This window comes from Rhinatrema bivittatum, chromosome 1 (genome assembly GCF_901001135.1).
Source record: "Rhinatrema bivittatum chromosome 1, aRhiBiv1.1, whole genome shotgun sequence".
Classification (NCBI taxonomy): domain Eukaryota; kingdom Metazoa; phylum Chordata; class Amphibia; order Gymnophiona; family Rhinatrematidae; genus Rhinatrema; species Rhinatrema bivittatum.
In genome coordinates this window covers 46,610,998-46,632,198 of record NC_042615.1, presented here as the reverse complement: position 1 = coordinate 46,632,198, position 21,201 = coordinate 46,610,998, and the positions used below count along the sequence as shown (strand labels likewise).

Genomic DNA, 21,201 nt, shown 5'->3' with positions numbered 1-21,201 from the left:
AAAATCTGAAGAGGAGGACTCAGATGATTAGGACTCATCCACGTCCCCAGACAGGAGACCCCCTGTGTCCTGCCTTCCAACACCCGCAGGAATATTCCCCTCAGAAATCGTCCGCTATGGAGACAAGCTCGGTGGGAGAATCTCCCTTCCACGATCTGCCCGCACTGCCGCGGTCGGAACCCTGACCGAATCCAAAATGGCACCCGCAGCAGAAGCTGGGGATCCCAGGGGACCTAAAATGGTGCCCGTTCCTCCAGTCACTGGGAACGTTGCAGCCAACACAGGAGGCAGATCCCCAAAAGCCCCCGTGACCGTTTGTACCCGAAGAACGACCCTTTTAGGGGTCGCTGAGGCTCCCTCTCCCCCTGACACGCAAGAGGAACAGAAATTATCTCTGGACAGGCGAGCCCACGCGGCCTTGCGCGGTGAAAAACCCCGGCGCCCCCCCCCCCCCCCAGAAAAAGCAGTGAAATGGGCTGAAATTACCCCCATCATGGATGGGAGGCCAGGGAGAGTCGGACCGCAACCCAGAAACTTGAGAAAAAATTTTTTTTTTTTTAAACTGACCAAAAATCCTAATAGGCCCTAACATAGACTGTAGGTTTGCACCCTCTCCACCTGCTGGAGACAGAAGAATACTGCCAGGCTGTAGGTGCCACCCTCCTAGATAAGGCGGAGTTTATTAGTAAACTTCTGTCTCCATCCTGCTAGAGGGGGGGGGGGGCATAACCCAGGAGTCTGGACTGATCCGGGTATGTACAGGGAATATCCAGTTAGACCCAACTGGACACCCAACTAGGCGCACAAACTGGACACACTAGCATGAACTGACAGAACTGAAGAGGGCAGCCTAACGTGCAGGAAAAAAAAATGCATGAAATGCCGGCACGGCATATCATGTTGCGAACAAGAAAAAGCCTGAGAGCGGGGCCTAGCCAAAAGACTATTCAACCCACCAGGCTGCCCACAACTTCTAAGCCCCCCCCCCCCCCCCCGCCAAGAGGTGGGAACAAATGCCAATTCGGCGCACCGAGCACAGAGACCAGAGGAAGGAGAAATCCCTACAAAACTCCCCTCCTCCTCTTGATTTTTTTTTTTTTTTTTAATCATCCTTTACCTTAGCCCAGCCCGTCTCAGCCAAGTACAGAGTTGGTCTCTGGCTGCGAGGGGAGAGGGCATATACCTTCACCCCCATGCTCAGCTTCCTGCACCCGCTTACCTGGTTGGGTGTCCAGTTAGACCCAACTGGACACCCAACCAGGTGTCCAACTAGACGCACAAACTGGACGCACCAGTATGAACTGACACCCGCTTGCCTTTCAGCAGGTTTTTTTTTAGTTTGGTTTTTTTAACAACTAAGTCCACACCGGCTGAAAACCAGCTACCGGACCAAGGCACTCATCTGAAGGAGGGATCCAAAGATATCATCTCAGGAATTCTCAACTAAGGGAGGGACCATAAGGCATCACCACAGGAAAGCAGGGCAAATAACTTTCCTTCTTTTCTCCTTTTAAAAGTTTAAGCAATCCCCAGTAGGGAGTTGCACGTCCACTATCTGCTGGAGACGGAGAATACTGGCAGGGTGTCACTGCAGAGGTGTATATACTGTTACATCAGTTTGCTCCGTCTCCATCTGCTGGTAGAGGTGCATAACTCACTGGTTCTGAATCCACCTGTCTGAACACTAAGAAATCTATGTTTAACTCCTCTCACCTGATCAAGTAGCTGAGCCACTACAGTGAAAGTCCTTTGGCTGAAAGGCAGAGCTCGGCTTTCTTGCACTGTACTCGTGCAAGTACAAAGTGTTGTGTGACAGTCTTCATGATCTAATGATTGAAGGGGTCTCCCTAATTCTGTGCCTATGAAAATTGTGATATGCTATAAATGCACCCCTGCAATCAGCTCATTAGGCATCTGACCAGTTTAGTGTGATAAGATTACCTGCAATTCATCGCCTCCTGCTGGTGGCAGCAGCAATACAAACATGTCAACCATGTCAGCAACAGCAAATTCAGACTGCCCCACACCTAAAGAGTAGAAAGAGAGAACGCCCCAATGAAAGTCTAGGTAGAGAGACAGCATGGTATACACTGTGATCCAGACTCAGGCCCTATTTTACAACACCCAGAAGTGTTTGCACTCACGTCTGTTAGAAAACCAATGTCTTATAAGAACATAAGAAATTGCCATACTGGGTCAGACCAAGGGTCCATCAAGCCCAGGCCAGCATCCTGTTTCCAACAGAGGCCAATCCAGGCCACAAGAACCTGGCAAGTACCCAAACACCAAGAAAATCCCATGATTATTATTGGCTTGACTTGCCTGTTTTTTGGTTTTTTTTTAAACAGTGAATGTTTATTGATATCTTATCACTCAAAATGTAAAAATACCCAAACAAAATATCAAGAAATACAGTGTACAAAGCAAATCTCAAGCACATTTTTTTAAAATTAGGGACACAGTTTATTGTACAGGGTATTAAGCATTATTAAGAGGTTTATATGCAGCCACAGAGACCAGTGATTAGAAAAGTGGGTACTATTCAATAAAGTAGCATTTGGGCCCTCTTCTGAGGATATCTTGGCTACTTTCACAATATTTCCTGATTTTATTTTTTTCTTCCTAGTTTTAAAAAGTTGTTTGAGATTTGCCCCATACCTCTGATTTCTTGATACTGTTTTCTTATAGCAATTAATTCAAAGTCAAATAGAATTCATGAGTCCTTTCAGAGAAGTTTTCATGGCTAGAATAAGCTCCATAAACATGAAGACCCCCACAAATCAAGCTTGCAACCAAAAACAATTAAAAAAATTAGTTTTTGCTACTAATGGCAAAACACCCCACCCAAAATCCAAGCATCTGGCCATTGGAATGTTTTTTCTGCCGGCAATCGGAACTCAGAAAAATAAATACATTTAAAAAGCGATACCAACAGAATGAGAGATGGGGGGGGCAAAGGCAAGCAAGAAGAAAAGAGGTAATGTGGGGAGGGTGAAAGAATGAAGCAAGGATAAAAGCAAAACAAACAGAACACAGAGTTGTTACAGATATAACATTTGGGAAAGTATTTTATTTTAGATTTTAAAAAGGAATACAATTCATATTTTTCATTTCACTAAATGTGCTCCTTAGTGCAAATTTATATTCAAATTTCTGCAAATCTGCTCTAGAATTTTCAAACCTTCTTCACAGAATCTAACTTTGAGCTACACAGGAAGCTTAGGGCCTTAAGGTAGGGAAACCGCTAAAGAATTCAAATTCCTGACAATTATGCTCTTCATCCCATAGCACCGCTCACTCGCTGTCAGCTTCCTAGCTAGCCAGGATGACAGGGCACTTGAAACAAAGCGTTGCTGCTATAGATATGAAAGCAAAAAAATAGTTTGTGCATTAAAGATTAAAATATACAAACACTGTGAAGTACTGTTCTTGAGTAAACTTCTAAATGCACTGAAAAGAATTTTACATCCGCAGATCAATCCTCTGATATGCCTATGTTCCAAACCAAAATTCATTTCTTGCCAAAATGGACTTTCCTTGCAGTCTATAAATGTTTTCCTATAGGTGCAAGTTTGGGCAATGCGTGAGGATTCGTCTTCCTTTTTCTCTCCCCTGCCCATCCACCTCTCCACTCTGCTTTAAAGCCCTCATTTGCTAGTAGCTTTGTTTGCAGATTTCATATTATTAAGTATTTGTCCTTTGGCATAAAGACAGGAAATTTCAGCCATGCAGAGCTGAAAATCCTGGCACACACTGGACAGTCACAAATTGTCTAAATCTGATAAGGCTCTCCATAAACAATTCTCAACAAAATTAACATGACTCGATGCAATGTTCACAGATGTGAAAACTAAAATTTCACCTTCCTGTATAATGAAGTAAAAACTGTGCTTTGGAAGGTACACCAAGTACAAAATGTGAAACCTTTTTTGGAAATGTCTGATCCATATACTGCTGTTCAAGCAATTGTTCTTACACCTATGGATTTTTGTAATTCATGGTTCCTAGGGCTCCCTCAAAATGTTCTTAGAATGCAGCTGCTTGTACATCTGGCATTTCCCTTAGAAATCACATAACCACTGTTCTTGAAAAACTGCATATCCCTCCCATTCAATGACAAATCAAATTCAAGGTTTTGACATTGATTTTCAAAGCCATTAATGGTCTCGCTCCACCATCTTTTAATACAGTATTAAAGATTTATTGGCCCAGCCCTACCCAGAGTCCCTCCTCTCAGAAATTACTGGATGTTTATTTCAAGCCGATTAGGCTAAGTGAATCACATGTGCATTTGTTCAGGGTGGCAGGGCCTCAGCTGTGATGAACTTAGGGATAAGAATTTTTTGCTACACTTTAGGAAAAGCTAAAATGCATTTTTATTTAGGGAGGCTTTCAATAACTAAGTCTGAACTGATAATCTGTACTGCTGAGAATGTGTGTTGGTGGGCTTATTTCCCTCTGATATCAGGAATGTCATAATTATCTAGTCAAATGGGTATGATCATTTTATTGTACTGTTTATTATGGTTTTATATTTAGTAGGTTTATGAGTGTAAATACACAAACTGCTGAGAAAAGGCAATCATGCAGGCTATACATTTTTTGAAAAATACTCTTGCACACATATGCAAACCCGAGAAATCCATTAGCTGTAAACAGGAGCTCAGAGCAGGAAATCAGACCCCAGCACATACCTACAGTTTCCACAACAACAACATCATAGCCTCCTCCTTCACACAGCACAATGGCTTCATTGGTGGTCCTTGTCACACCTCCCAGTGTGCCCCTGGTGGGAGATGGCCTGATGTACGCATTCATGTCCCTGGATAACTCTGTCATTCGTGTTTTATCACCCAAGAGAGAGCCTGAAATAGCATTCAGAAAAAAAAAGTTGATTAAAAAAAAACCCCCAAAAACCGATAAGTCTCAGTAAGAGTGGGCCAGATGTACTAAAGGTTTTCCCCCCCATTTTCTGTCTATGGGAAAAATGCTTAGAACATAGGCTCCTATGTTAGCCAAGCATAACAGTGATGATGCAGTGGCTCCTGTAAACCTGGGAATAATGTGATTACTGAACATAAGAACATAAGAACATAAGAAAATGCCATACTGGGTCAGACCAAGGGTCCATCAAGCCCAGCATCCTGTTTCCAACAGTGGCCAATCCAGGCCATAAGAACCTGGCAAGTACCCAAAAACTAAGTCTATTCCATGTAACCATTGCTAATGGCAGTGGCTATTCTCTAAGTGAACCTAATAGCAGGTAATGGACTTCTCCTCCAAGAACTTATCCAATCCTTTTTTAAACACAGCTATACTACCTGCACGAACCACATTCTCTGGCAACAAATTCCAGAGTTTAATTGTGCGTTGAGTAAAAAAGAACTTTCTCCGATTAGTTTTAAATGTGCCCCATGCTAACTTCATGGAGTGTCCCCTAGTCCTTCTACTATCTGAAAGAGTAAATAACCGATTCACATCTACCCGTTCTAGACCTCTCATGATTTTAAACACCTCTATCATATCCCCCCTCAGTCGTCTCTTCTCCAAGCTGAAAAGTCCTAATCTCTTTAGTCTTTCCTCATAGGGGAGTTGTTCCATTCCCCTTATCATTTTGGTAGCCCTTCTCTGTACCTTCTCCATCGCAATTATATCTTTTTTGAGATGCGGCGACCAGAATTGTACACAGTATTCAAGGTGCGGTCTCACCATGGAGCGATACAGAGGCATTATGACATTTTCCGTTTTATTCATCATTCCTTTTCTAATAATTCCCAACATTCTGTTTGCTTTTTTGACTGCCGCAGCACACTGAACCGACGATTTCAATGTGTTATCCACTATGACACCTAGATCTCTTTCTTGGGTTGTAGCACCTAATATGGAACCCAACATCGTGTAATTATAGCATGGGTTATTTTTCCCTATATGCATCACCTTGCACTTTTCCACATTAAATTTCATCTGCCATTTGGATGCCCAATTTTCCAGTCTCACAAGGTCTTCCTGCAATTTATCACAATCTGCTTGTGATTTAACTACTCTGCACAATTTTGTGTCATCTGCAAATTTGATTATCTCACTCGTCGTATTTCTTTCCAGATCATTTATAAATATATTGAACAGTAAGGGTCCCAATACAGATCCCTGAGGCACTCCACTGTCCACTCCCTTCCACTGAGAAAATTGCCCATTTAATCCTACTCTCTGTTTCCTGTCTTTTAGCCAGTTTGCAATCCACGAAAGGACATCGCCACCTATCCCATGACTTTTTACTTTTCCTAGAAGCCTCTCATGAGGAACTTTGTCAAACGCCTTCTGAAAATCCAAGTATACTATATCTACCGGTTCACCTTTATCCACATGTTTATTAACTCCTTCAAAAAAGTGAAGCAGATTTGTGAGGCAAGACTTGCCCTGGGTAAAGCCATGCTGACTTTGTTCCATTAAACCATGTCTTTCTATATGTTCTGTGATTTTGATGTTTAGAACACTTTCCACTATTTTTCCTGGCACTGAAGTCAGGCTAACCGGTCTGTAGTTTCCCGGATCGCCCCTGGAGCCCTTTTTAAATATTGGGGTTACATTTGCTATCCTCCAGTCTTCAGGTACAATGGATGATTTTAATGATAAGTTACAAATTTTTACTAATAGGTCTGAAATTTCATTTTTTAGTTCCTTCAGAACTCTGGGGTGTATACCATCCGGTCCAGGTGATTTACTACTCTTCAGTTTGTCAATCAGGCCTACCACATCTTTTAGGTTCACCGTGATTTGATTCAGTCCATCTGAATCATTACCCATGAAAACCTTCTCCATTACGGGTACCTCCCCAACATCCTCTTCAGTAAACACCGAAGCAAAGAAATCATTTAATCTTTCCGCGATGGCCTTATCTTCTCTAAGTGCCCCTTTAACCCCTCGATCATCTAAAGGTCCAACTGACTCCCTCACAGGCTTTCTGCTTCGGATATATTTAAAAAAGTTTTTACTGTGAGTTTTTGCCTCTACAGCCAACTTTTTTTCAAATTCTCTCTTAGCCTGTCTTATCAATGTCTTACATTTAACTTGCCAATGTTTATGCTTTATCCTATTTTCTTCTGTTGGATCCTTCTTCCAATTTTTGAATGAAGATCTTTTGGCTAAAATAGCTTCTTTCACCTCCCCTTTTAACCATGCCGGTAATCGTTTTGCCTTCTTTCCACCTTTCTTAATGTGTGGAATACATCTGGACTGTGCTTCTAGAATGGTATTTTTTAACAATGACCACGCCTCTTGGACATTTTTTACTTTTGTAGCTGCTCCTTTCAGTTTTTTTCTAACAATTTTTCTCATTTTATCAAAGTTTCCCTTTTGAAAGTTTAGCACGAGAGCTTTGGATTTGCACACTGTTCCTTTTCCAGTCATTAAATCAAATCTGATCATATTATGATCACTATTGCCAAGCGGCCCCACCACCGTTACCCTCTCTCACCAAGTCCTGTGCTCCACTGAGAATTAGATCTAAAATTGCTCCCTCTCTCGTCGGTTCCTGAACCATTTGCTCCATAAAGCTATCATTTATTCCATCCAGGAACGTTATCTCTCTAGCGTGACCCGATGATACATTTACCCAGTCTATATTGGGGTAATTGAAGTCTCCCATTATTACTGCACTACCAATTTGGTTGGCTTCCCTAATTTCTCTTAGCATTTCACTGTCCATCTCACCATCTTGACCAGGTGGACGGTAGTATACCCCTATCACTGTAGTCTTCCCTGATACACAAGGGATTTCTACCCATAAAGATTCAATTTTGTATTTAGTCTCATGCAGGATGTTTATCCTGTTGGACTCTATGCCATCCCGGACATAAAGCGCCACACCTCCTCCCGACTGCTCCTCTCTGTCATTGCGATATAATTTGTACCCCGGTATAGCACTGTCCCATTGGTTATCCTCTTTCCACCATGTCTCTGAGATGCCAATTAAGTCTATGTCATCATTTACTGCTATACATTCTAATTCTCCCATCTTACTTCTTAGACTTCTGGCATTAGCATACAAACATTTCAAAGTTTGTTTTTTGATTGTATTTTTATTCTGCTTTTTAATTGATAGGGATAAGTTAGAATTTTTTAGCTCAGGTGAGTTTTTAGTTACAGGCATTTGGACTACTTTTCTAATTATTGGAACCTCACTGTCGGGATGCCCTAATTCTAGTGCATCATTAGTATCCTTTAAAGATACATCTCTCCGAACCATGCGCTGCTGAGCGACTGTCGGCTTTCCCCTTTGTTCTAGTTTAAAAGCTGCTCTATCTCCTTTTTAAGGGTTAGCGCCAGCAGTCTGGTTCCATCCTGGTTAAGGTGGAGCCCATCCCTTCGGAAGAGACTCCCCCTTCCCCAAAAGGTTCCCCAGTTCCTAACAAAACTGAATCCCTCTTCCTTGCACCATCGTCTCATCCACGCATTGAGACTCCGGAGCTCTGCCTGCCTCTGGTGACCTGCGCGTGGAACAGGGAGCATTTCAGAGAATGCTACCCTGGAGGTTCTGGATTTAATCTTTCTACCTAAGAGCCTAAATTTGGCTTCCAGAACCTCCCTCCCACATTTTCCTATGTCGTTGGTGCCCACGTGTACCACGACAGCCGGCTCCTCCCCAGCACTGTCTAAAATCCTATCTAGGTGACGCGTGAGGTCCGCCACCTTCGCACCAGGTAGGCATGTTACCAGGCGATCCTCACGCCCACCAGCCACCCAGCTATCTACATTCCTAATAATCGAATCACCAACTATGACGGCCGACCTAACCCTTCCCTCCTGGGCAGTAGGCCTTGGGGAGATATCCTCAGTGCGAAAGGACAATGCATCACCTAGAGAGCAGGTCCTTGCTACAGGATCCTTTCCTGCTACATCTGGTTGGTGCTCTCCCATTATGAGACCTTCTTCCTCCAAGGCAGCACCAGGGCTGCCAGTCTGAAGTTGGGACTGGACTACTATGTCCCTGAAGGTCTCATCTATATACCTCTCTGTCTCCCTCAGCTCCTCCAGGTCTGCCACTCTAGCCTCCAGAGATCGGACTCGTTCTCTGAGAGCCAGGAGCTCTTTGCATCGCGTGCACATGTACAACTTCTCACCGGTGGGTAAAAAATCATACATGTGACACTCGATGCAAAAGACTGGGAAGCCCCCCTCTTGCTGCTGGACTGCTGCCTTCATCTCAATTTTGATCAGTTCCTAGTTAAGTTTTAGGTTGCTATGGGATTAGGAATGTGTCTAAGTTCCTTTAAATGTATTAGTGAATTCACTATATGTCTGGTAGTGGCCTACTGGGGTCTGATCGAATTCTCAATAAAGTTTTTGTTGATGGGGTTTTTTATTTATTTTTTTTTTTTGGGGTTTTTTTTTGTGCAAGTGGCACCTGCCTATAAATTAAGGGATGAGCTTGGGGTGGGTGGGCGAGGGGTGGGAGGGTTGGGAATTACAAACAGTCTAACTTTAGTTAGTCAGCCTGAGTGACTCACAGCTCCCTTGATTAACAAATGTTGTTCCCTATTCAAACCTAATCACACTACCTCAACACCTTTCCAAGGTGAGTAACTGAGCTGAAATATTCAACTTTTTACTTTGGTATATACTGCTCCTAGCTTATTTCTAGCTTCTGGCTACTTTTTTGTTGGGTTTTTTTTTTTTTTTTTTTGTGGATTTTTTTTGTTTTTCAATACAATGCACTCAGTTATTTATTAAATAAAACACTTAGCTCTTTAAAAGTCTGGAGGACACTTTAATAGTCAGGCAGACTTTTTAAAAAATAAACACACTACCTACTGCTACCTTATTGACTGACTATTTAAAAATGCAAACAGTCTAACTTGTTTTATTTACTGACTGACTATTAAAGGCACAAACACACAAACACACTAAATAATATTCCCAAATAGTTAACTTTGCCCCAATACTTTTAAAAAAGTCAAGGTCAATGTCCCAAGCAAAAACTTACTGATTCCTTTCAGCCACCAGCAAGGTGATCCTCTCCTCTCAGTGTTTCCACTGGAATGTGGGTTACTGAGCTCTTTCCTTCTAATTTATAATGTGCTTCTAAAGTAAATTAGTGCAAAATAATCCCTTAGGAGATGTACACTTCAGTTAGATTTCCTGAGTGACCTTTCAGTTAGATTTCCTGCGTGACCTTTCAGTTAGATTTCCTGAGTGACTCACTGCTGTGCTGATTAACAAAGAATAGCACCTATTCACAAATACACAATAGTACCTATTAACAAAACACACAATCTTCACACTTAGTTAGTCAGCCTGAGTGACTCACAGCTCCCTTGATTAACAAATGTTGTTCCCTATTCAAACCTAATCACACTACCTCAACACCTTTCCAAGGTGAGTAACTGAGCTGAAATATTCAACTTTTTTACTTTGGTATATACTGCTCCTAGCTTATTTCTAGCTTCTGGCTACTTTTTTGTTGGGTTTTTTTTTTTTTTTTTTTTGTGGATTTTTTTTGTTTTTCAATACAATGCACTCAGTTATTTATTAAATAAAACACTTAGCTCTTTAAAAGTCTGGAGGACACTTTAATAGTCAGGCAGACTTTTTAAAAAATAAACACACTACCTACTGCTACCTTATTGACTGACTATTTAAAAATGCAAACAGTCTAACTTGTTTTATTTACTGACTGACTATTAAAGGCACAAACACACAAACACACTAAATAATATTCCCAAATAGTTAACTTTGCCCCAATACTTTTAAAAAAGTCAATGTCAATGTCCCAAGCAAAAACTTACTGATTCCTTTCAGCCACCAGCAAGGTGATCCTCTCCTCTCAGTGTTTCCACTGGAATGTGGGTTACTGAGCTCTTTCCTTCTAATTTATAATGTGCTTCTAAAGTAAATTAGTGCAAAATAATCCCTTAGGAGATGTACACTTCAGTTAGATTTCCTGAGTGACCTTTCAGTTAGATTTCCTGCGTGACCTTTCAGTTAGATTTCCTGAGTGACTCACTGCTGTGCTGATTAACAAAGAATAGCACCTATTCACAAATACACAATAGTACCTATTAACAAAACACACAATCTTCACACTTAGTTAGTCAGCCTGAGTGACTCACAGCTCCCTTGATTAACAAATGTTGTTCCCTATTCAAACCTAATCACACTACCTCAACACCTTTCCAAGGTGAGTAACTGAGCTGAAATATTCAACTTTTTTACTTTGGTATATACTGCTCCTAGCTTATTTCTAGCTTCTGGCTACTTTTTTGTTGGGTTTTTTTTTTTTTTTTTTTGTGGATTTTTTTTGTTTTTCAATACAATGCACTCAGTTATTTATTAAATAAAACACTTAGCTCTTTAAAAGTCTGGAGGACACTTTAATAGTCAGGCAGACTTTTTAAAAAATAAACACACTACCTACTGCTACCTTATTGACTGACTATTTAAAAATGCAAACAGTCTAACTTGTTTTATTTACTGACTGACTATTAAAGGCACAAACACACAAACACACTAAATAATATTCCCAAATAGTTAACTTTGCCCCAATACTTTTAAAAAAGTCAATGTCAATGTCCCAAGCAAAAACTTACTGATTCCTTTCAGCCACCAGCAAGGTGATCCTCTCCTCTCAGTGTTTCCACTGGAATGTGGGTTACTGAGCTCTTTCCTTCTAATTTATAATGTGCTTCTAAAGTAAATTAGTGCAAAATAATCCCTTAGGAGATGTACACTTCAGTTAGATTTCCTGAGTGACCTTTCAGTTAGATTTCCTGCGTGACCTTTCAGTTAGATTTCCTGAGTGACTCACTGCTGTGCTGATTAACAAAGAATAGCACCTATTCACAAATACACAATAGTACCTATTAACAAAACACACAATCTTCACACTTAGTTAGTCAGCCTGAGTGACTCACAGCTCCCTTGATTAACAAATGTTGTTCCCTATTCAAACCTAATCACACTACCTCAACACCTTTCCAAGGTGAGTAACTGAGCTGAAATATTCAACTTTTTTACTTTGGTATATACTGCTCCTAGCTTATTTCTAGCTTCTGGCTACTTTTTTGTTGGGTTTTTTTTTTTTTTTTTTTGTGGATTTTTTTTGTTTTTCAATACAATGCACTCAGTTATTTATTAAATAAAACACTTAGCTCTTTAAAAGTCTGGAGGACACTTTAATAGTCAGGCAGACTTTTTAAAAAATAAACACACTACCTACTGCTACCTTATTGACTGACTATTTAAAAATGCAAACAGTCTAACTTGTTTTATTTACTGACTGACTATTAAAGGCACAAACACACAAACACACTAAATAATATTCCCAAATAGTTAACTTTGCCCCAATACTTTTAAAAAAGTCAATGTCAATGTCCCAAGCAAAAACTTACTGATTCCTTTCAGCCACCAGCAAGGTGATCCTCTCCTCTCAGTGTTTCCACTGGAATGTGGGTTACTGAGCTCTTTCCTTCTAATTTATAATGTGCTTCTAAAGTAAATTAGTGCAAAATAATCCCTTAGGAGATGTACACTTCAGTTAGATTTCCTGAGTGACCTTTCAGTTAGATTTCCTGCGTGACCTTTCAGTTAGATTTCCTGAGTGACTCACTGCTGTGCTGATTAACAAAGAATAGCACCTATTCACAAATACACAATAGTACCTATTAACAAAACACACAATCTTCACACTTAGTTAGTCAGCCTGAGTGACTCACAGCTCCCTTGATTAACAAATGTTGTTCCCTATTCAAACCTAATCACACTACCTCAACACCTTTCCAAGGTGAGTAACTGAGCTGAAATATTCAACTTTTTTACTTTGGTATATACTGCTCCTAGCTTATTTCTAGCTTCTGGCTACTTTTTTGTTGGGTTTTTTTTTTTTTTTTTTTGTGGATTTTTTTTGTTTTCAATACAATGCACTCAGTTATTTATTAAATAAAACACTTAGCTCTTTAAAAGTCTGGAGGACACTTTAATAGTCAGGCAGACTTTTTAAAAAATAAACACACTACCTACTGCTACCTTATTGACTGACTATTTAAAAATGCAAACAGTCTAACTTGTTTTATTTACTGACTGACTATTAAAGGCACAAACACACAAACACACTAAATAATATTCCCAAATAGTTAACTTTGCCCCAATACTTTTAAAAAAGTCAATGTCAATGTCCCAAGCAAAAACTTACTGATTCCTTTCAGCCACCAGCAAGGTGATCCTCTCCTCTCAGTGTTTCCACTGGAATGTGGGTTACTGAGCTCTTTCCTTCTAATTTATAATGTGCTTCTAAAGTAAATTAGTGCAAAATAATCCCTTAGGAGATGTACACTTCAGTTAGATTTCCTGAGTGACCTTTCAGTTAGATTTCCTGCGTGACCTTTCAGTTAGATTTCCTGAGTGACTCACTGCTGTGCTGATTAACAAAGAATAGCACCTATTCACAAATACACAATAGTACCTATTAACAAAACACACAATCTTCACACTTAGTTAGTCAGCCTGAGTGACTCACAGCTCCCTTGATTAACAAATGTTGTTCCCTATTCAAACCTAATCACACTACCTCAACACCTTTCCAAGGTGAGTAACTGAGCTGAAATATTCAACTTTTTACTTTGGTATATACTGCTCCTAGCTTATTTCTAGCTTCTGGCTACTTTTTTGTTGGGTTTTTTTTTTTTTTTTTTTTGTGGATTTTTTTTGTTTTTCAATACAATGCACTCAGTTATTTATTAAATAAAACACTTAGCTCTTTAAAAGTCTGGAGGACACTTTAATAGTCAGGCAGACTTTTTAAAAAATAAACACACTACCTACTGCTACCTTATTGACTGACTATTTAAAAATGCAAACAGTCTAACTTGTTTTATTTACTGACTGACTATTAAAGGCACAAACACACAAACACACTAAATAATATTCCCAAATAGTTAACTTTGCCCCAATACTTTTAAAAAAGTCAATGTCAATGTCCCAAGCAAAAACTTACTGATTCCTTTCAGCCACCAGCAAGGTGATCCTCTCCTCTCAGTGTTTCCACTGGAATGTGGGTTACTGAGCTCTTTCCTTCTAATTTATAATGTGCTTCTAAAGTAAATTAGTGCAAAATAATCCCTTAGGAGATGTACACTTCAGTTAGATTTCCTGAGTGACCTTTCAGTTAGATTTCCTGCGTGACCTTTCAGTTAGATTTCCTGAGTGACTCACTGCTGTGCTGATTAACAAAGAATAGCACCTATTCACAAATACACAATAGTACCTATTAACAAAACACACAATCTTCACACTTAGTTAGTCAGCCTGAGTGACTCACAGCTCCCTTGATTAACAAATGTTGTTCCCTATTCAAACCTAATCACACTACCTCAACACCTTTCCAAGGTGAGTAACTGAGCTGAAATATTCAACTTTTTTACTTTGGTATATACTGCTCCTAGCTTATTTCTAGCTTCTGGCTACTTTTTTGTTGGGTTTTTTTTTTTTTTTTTTTGTGGATTTTTTTTGTTTTTCAATACAATGCACTCAGTTATTTATTAAATAAAACACTTAGCTCTTTAAAAGTCTGGAGGACACTTTAATAGTCAGGCAGACTTTTTAAAAAATAAACACACTACCTACTGCTACCTTATTGACTGACTATTTAAAAATGCAAACAGTCTAACTTGTTTTATTTACTGACTGACTATTAAAGGCACAAACACACAAACACACTAAATAATATTCCCAAATAGTTAACTTTGCCCCAATACTTTTAAAAAAGTCAATGTCAATGTCCCAAGCAAAAACTTACTGATTCCTTTCAGCCACCAGCAAGGTGATCCTCTCCTCTCAGTGTTTCCACTGGAATGTGGGTTACTGAGCTCTTTCCTTCTAATTTATAATGTGCTTCTAAAGTAAATTAGTGCAAAATAATCCCTTAGGAGATGTACACTTCAGTTAGATTTCCTGAGTGACCTTTCAGTTAGATTTCCTGCGTGACCTTTCAGTTAGATTTCCTGAGTGACTCACTGCTGTGCTGATTAACAAAGAATAGCACCTATTCACAAATACACAATAGTACCTATTAACAAAACACACAATCTTCACACTTAGTTAGTCAGCCTGAGTGACTCACAGCTCCCTTGATTAACAAATGTTGTTCCCTATTCAAACCTAATCACACTACCTCAACACCTTTCCAAGGTGAGTAACTGAGCTGAAATATTCAACTTTTTTACTTTGGTATATACTGCTCCTAGTTTTTTTCTAGCTTCTGGCTACTTTTTTGTTGGGTTTTTTTTTTTTTTTTTTTGTGGATTTTTTTTGTTTTTCAATACAATGCACTCAGTTATTTATTAAATAAAACACTTAGCTCTTTAAAAGTCTGGAGGACACTTTAATAGTCAGGCAGACTTTTTAAAAAATAAACACACTACCTACTGCTACCTTATTGACTGACTATTTAAAAATGCAAACAGTCTAACTTGTTTTATTTACTGACTGACTATTAAAGGCACAAACACACAAACACACTAAATAATATTCCCAAATAGTTAACTTTGCCCCAATACTTTTAAAAAAGTCAATGTCAATGTCCCAAGCAAAAACTTACTGATTCCTTTCAGCCACCAGCAAGGTGATCCTCTCCTCTCAGTGTTTCCACTGGAATGTGGGTTACTGAGCTCTTTCCTTCTAATTTATAATGTGCTTCTAAAGTAAATTAGTGCAAAATAATCCCTTAGGAGATGTACACTTCAGTTAGATTTCCTGAGTGACCTTTCAGTTAGATTTCCTGCGTGACCTTTCAGTTAGATTTCCTGAGTGACTCACTGCTGTGCTGATTAACAAAGAATAGCACCTATTCACAAATACACAATAGTACCTATTAACAAAACACACAATCTTCACACTTAGTTAGTCAGCCTGAGTGACTCACAGCTCCCTTGATTAACAAATGTTGTTCCCTATTCAAACCTAATCACACTACCTCAACACCTTTCCAAGGTGAGTAACTGAGCTGAAATATTCAACTTTTTTACTTTGGTATATACTGCTCCTAGCTTTTTTCTAGCTTCTGGCTACTTTTTTGTTGGGTTTTTTTTTTTTTTTTTTTGTGGATTTTTTTTGTTTTTCAATACAATGCACTCAGTTATTTATTAAATAAAACACTTAGCTCTTTAAAAGTCTGGAGGACACTTTAATAGTCAGGCAGACTTTTTAAAAAATAAACACACTACCTACTGCTACCTTATTGACTGACTATTTAAAAATGCAAACAGTCTAACTTGTTTTATTTACTGACTGACTATTAAGGCACAAACACACAAACACACTAAATAATATTCCCAAATAGTTAACTTTGCCCCAATACTTTTAAAAAAGTCAATGTCAATGTCCCAAGCAAAAAACTTACTGATTCCTTTCAGCCACCAGCAAGGTGATCCTCTCCTCTCAGTGTTTCCACTGGAATGTATATACAGCAGTGTTTCCCAACCTCTCCTGGAGGCACACCTAACCAGTCAGGTTTTCAGGATATCCATGATGAATATGTATTAGACAGATCTGCATACCCTGGGTCTTATGTATGCAAATCTCTCATATACATAGTCACTGTGGCAATCCGACTGGTTAAGTGTGCCTTTAAGATATTGTCAACCCTCTCCTAAAATGTTTTAACTGTCTGAACTGCGGAGCACTTGTTAAGAGGCATATGTATAAAGCCCCCTCTAGTGGTGAGAGGAACGTGCTTGCAGCTGAGCAAAGAACAGTGAATGGCCAGGTTCTTGCCAGGTTCTTATGGCCTGGATTGGCCACTGTTGGAAACAGGATGCTGGGCTTGATGGACCCTTGGTCTGACCCAGTATGGCATTTTCTTATGCCTAGTCTTAGTGACTAGTTAATGGCGCCAACAACTTTAGCTCGATTCTGTCCTTGCTGGGACTCATCTTCACAATGGCCATAGAATTTCAGAACCAAAGGATTTATATATATTTTACTTTGTCCTACCATTCTGTCCCCCCCTCCTTACGCCTCTTCTCCTTGCTGACTTCCAGGGCAGCTGCTGCAAAGATGATGCAGCCATTGCAAGTATAGCAGTTCTGGCTGGTCTCTACAGTTCTCTTCAGCAGTAAGCCAATATATGGAATGAGGGCAAGAAGGGATTACTCTGCTTCCACTGTTCTGGCTTCTCTCCCTGCAGAAGATTGCACTAGTCCAAAATGAGATCTTTAGTGCTTCCTCCCTGCTAGCAAATTAACATAGTATTTTATTTATGTGTTTTTTTATACCGAAGTATTAGTGTAGGCCTTCACTCCTGTTTATAGTAATGACAGCAGAAAAAGATCAAATGGTCCATCCAGTTTGCCAAGCAAGTTTTTTTTATGGTAGTGACTGCCACTTTGTGCAGGCTACCCCCATGTTTCCGCTGAGGGCAGCAACTGCAGCTCCATGCAGGTTACCCCAAGCCTTATGTTAAAGGTAGCAATATTTACAATCCAAATCAAGCAAAATGTCAAACCCATTACAAAATAATTGCTAGCAATGTTTTTACAGGGTGAGCAGCCTTCATAAGAATTCAGGCAATGCTGCTGGAATATGCTTTGCCCCCAATATCTGCATATCAGTACCCCAAACCATAAAAATCGAGGCCCAGTGCTATCTTCTGAATCCAATTCCCCTTCCCGCCGAAGCAGAGGGCAATGTTGCAGCTGCATCACAAGCATCAAGGCTAATTGGTTAAGGGTAGTAATCCCCATGCCTTCTTATCAAGGGTAGTAACTGCTGCTCTGTGATGGTTACCTCCATGCACCCTTTTCTTCATTTCCAACATCTACTCTTTAGGAAGCCTCCGTGTTTATCCCATGCCCTTTTGAATTTGTTTACTGTTTTCATTCTCACCACCTCTTCAGGAAGGGCATTTCAGGCATCCACCACCCTCTCTGTGAAGCAGTTATTCTTTGATGTTGGCTCGAGTCATCCCCCCTGGAGTTTCATTTCATAACTTCTAATTCTACAGTTTCCTTTCCAACAGAAAAGGTATCTAAAGGTTTGTGTCATATCTCCCCCTGCACCTCCTCTCTTCCAGAGTATACATATTTAGATCCTTCAGCCTCTACAGGAAAGCAGAAAAATTGCACAACAACTTGCCATTCCAATAATGTTGCAAAAATTAAGTTGACCATTTTTTTTGTAATATGCTCCCTGTAAAGGCTGTGTTTTATGCTATGCAATGTGCAACTGTATCCACATGCATGTTTTATACAGCTGGGAAAAATAAGAGTACTTCAGAAATTCCGTAAGACACACTCACCACCACTTGTACTAGACGATGGGTCCACAGCCAAGACAGAAATGCGGTGTCCTTTCCCTGTTAGCATCTTCCCAAAGCATTCGATCAACGTAGACTTCCCAACACCAGGTGGACCAGAAAATCCTAAAACGTTTAAAATAATAGCACCTAACTTAGAAAAAAAAAAGAACTGATCTTTGAAGACCTACGCAGTTTAAGAAGTAAAACTATACCGTGATCGCAGGATTTTCATGCAGATCCAATAAAAATGTCTCTCGTCTCGTTAAAAATCCAGATTTTTCCAAAACCAAATATAGCTGCCAGACCCCTGCTCTATTAATTACAGGGAACAAACCTCTTAATATCTTTTCCTCCTTCTTTACCAGTGAAGCATTACAAGAACATGAAAGCATTCAAACTATATTGCATAAGTCTCCCGTGAAAATTTCAGCAGATAAAGTTTCCAATTCATATTAAAAAAAATTGGAAGCCTGTAAAATAATCATAGAGAAACCAACCAGGGCAGTGCAACACACACACAAGAGAGTTACATTTATTGGACAGTAAAACAAAGACAAACTGACCCACTCTAAATGCTAGTGGCTTTCCTTTATTTAAGAGCTCTTGTTCTCGGTGGTAAGATAATACCTTCTGCAGGAGCACCTGCGCTAACTCTTTCTTCCTGCTATGGGTGGACTCCACGAGCGTGATGGCCTCAGCCAGGCAGGCTCGTTGCCCTTGGATTAGGCCGCTGTACATTCTCTCGAGCAGCCGGTGCTCCTGCTCCGAAAGCTCCGCCGCTCGCTGGCTCGGGGAGGTGGGAGCGTGCAGGGCACGGAGAGATGGCCTGCAGACGTCCTGAAGGAAGGAGCAGCAGGGAGGAAACCTCCGCAGCATCAAAGTTCTCATTTTTTTTTTTCTGGCTGCCGCTGTCCTAATTGTGAATTTCCAGATCGAGTGTCGCCAGAACGGCCTAGTTCACGCCCAGTGCGGGAGAAATATTAGTTGTTTTTTTTCCTGCAGGTTGGGTAACTGGGCAGCTGAGTGCTGTCAATCCTCTATAGTCCTGCCGCCATTTTTTTTTTTTTTTTGCCTCGGGCGGCCCAGCCAGCAGTCGCAGAGTGATGACTCATCGTCAGCAGCCAATCAGCGGTGACAGGAACGACGGGGGCAGATCCAGAAGACGACTCTTGCGGCAGCAGAACGCCCAAGCTAGCGATTCTTGTGAACCAAATGGAGATTTTTACAACTGCGAAAGAGACAGGGAGTTCATTTAGCAATGTTTAGACAATTTAGCTCCTAATCTAGCCATATTCTCACTGCTCTAAAATTTCCATCGACTTCCTGATTACGGAGCATATCTGGAAGTAGAGACCTCTGGCTATGGGGCAAAAAGTAGAAGACAGTGAGACCTCCTTTTGCTAGAGCTGCTGGCTGGTCCTGCCCTCCTGCTGACATTAGGCTGAGTTCTCTGCTAGGAGAAAGAACAAATGACATCCAGCACAAAAAAATCATCAAGCTACAGCAATGTTGTCAATTTATGACAGACAAAAACATACTGAGGCGCTGAAAAGCTCCGTGGTTAAGATAATACCTTTTGCAGGAGCACTTACGCTTTTTCCCCCGCAGATAAGCAGGCTGCCTTAGCCATGCTGTCTGAGAGCGCCCTCTGGCGGACCTTCTCTTAGGAGTACACAGCTTTGCTCCTGGATGCCTTTCCACTACTGGGGAAATTCTGTGCACAAAAACTTTAAATTCTGCAAACTTTAAATTGGTCAAAATAATACAATTTACATGACAGTCTTTGTAATTACATTTTAAATTAATACAGAAAAAAGTTATTACTTAAAGATGCAGAATTTTAAATATTTTGAGCAGAATTTCCCTAGAAATCCACTGTAAGTGTGTCCCTTCCACTCTCTCTCCCTACTCCCCTGGCCACTTTGCCATCTCAGGTCCCAACTCCTCCACCTGCCAGTATCTCTCCCCTCCATCTCTAAGTTCAACCTCTTCCAGGCTATCTCCACTCCCAGAGTTTGACCCTGTTCTCAGTACTGCCCCTTACACAGGCTCCCTCTCCCTTTTTCTAGTGCACATACACACACACCCCCTCATACAGGCTCCCTCACTCTCTCACACACACACATCCCCTCATACAGTGTCTCTCTCTCTCTTGCATCCACACTCTCACAAGCTCCCTTTCTCTCTCACGCATACACCCTCACACAGGCTACCTATGTCTCTCTCTCACGCACTCTTTCACACAGGCTGTCTCTCACACATACACAATCCTTCACACAGCTAGTACCCTCGCATACACATGATCCCTTTTTCATACACACCAGCTCCCAATCTCGCACAAATACCCACTCCTTCACAATCTCCTCATATAGGCTCCCTCTCTCTGGCACCCACACTCAAACCACCCCCCCCTGGCTCTCTCTCAACCCCCTGCTTACCCTCCCTGGACTCACACACCCCTTGCTTACCATCCCTGGTCTCTCACACACCCCCTGCTCTCTCTCATACCCCCTCCCCTCTCTCACACCCCCCTCTACATACATTCTTGCTCACCAAGGCCTTCATCTTTGCCGTGAGTGAGTGCGTCCCAAGGCACGCAGGGGCCTTCATCTTCACCGTGACCAGTGCGCTCTGTTCGCAGCATGCCAGGGTCTCCTCTGCCATTTTCTGCGCAGAATTTGGCAAGCGACTGCCTGCATTGCTTCAGTTTTTCATTATCCCCCCAAATAGCACTTTTCAGTGCTCCCATGGCCCCAAAACACCAGGATATTATTGGTTTGGCAAACAGAATGCTAGGGATTATTAGGAAAGGAATGTAGAATAAAACAGAAAATATTATAATGCCTCTATCGCTCCATGGTGTGTGCAGTTCTGGTCACCTCGTCTCAAAAAAGATACAGCAGAATTAGAAAAGA

The 21,201-nt window shown here is 40.8% G+C and overlaps 1 protein-coding gene across 4 annotated transcripts in view; it reads right to left on the bottom strand.

Moving 5' to 3' along the window:
• MMAA (metabolism of cobalamin associated A) overlaps positions 1 to 19,370 on the bottom strand; it is a 43,020-nt gene extending 23,650 nt beyond the window's left edge. The window contains exons 1-4 of one of the 4 annotated variants that reach the window (XM_029601410.1): positions 18,850 to 19,368; positions 18,287 to 18,409; positions 4,695 to 4,865; positions 1,942 to 2,027 (exon numbers count right to left, since the gene is read on the bottom strand). In XM_029601410.1, the coding sequence (XP_029457270.1) occupies positions 1,942 to 2,027; positions 4,695 to 4,865; positions 18,287 to 18,409; positions 18,850 to 19,174 (705 nt within the window). In that variant the 5' untranslated portion in view covers positions 19,175 to 19,368. Of the gene's footprint in view, positions 1 to 1,941; positions 2,028 to 4,694; positions 4,866 to 18,286; positions 18,410 to 18,498; positions 18,821 to 18,849 lie in introns of those variants that run through there. The other 3 variants (XM_029601580.1, XM_029601664.1, XM_029601491.1) reach the window with 3 other exon arrangements.
• Positions 19,371 to 21,201: the final 1,831 nt, after the last annotated feature.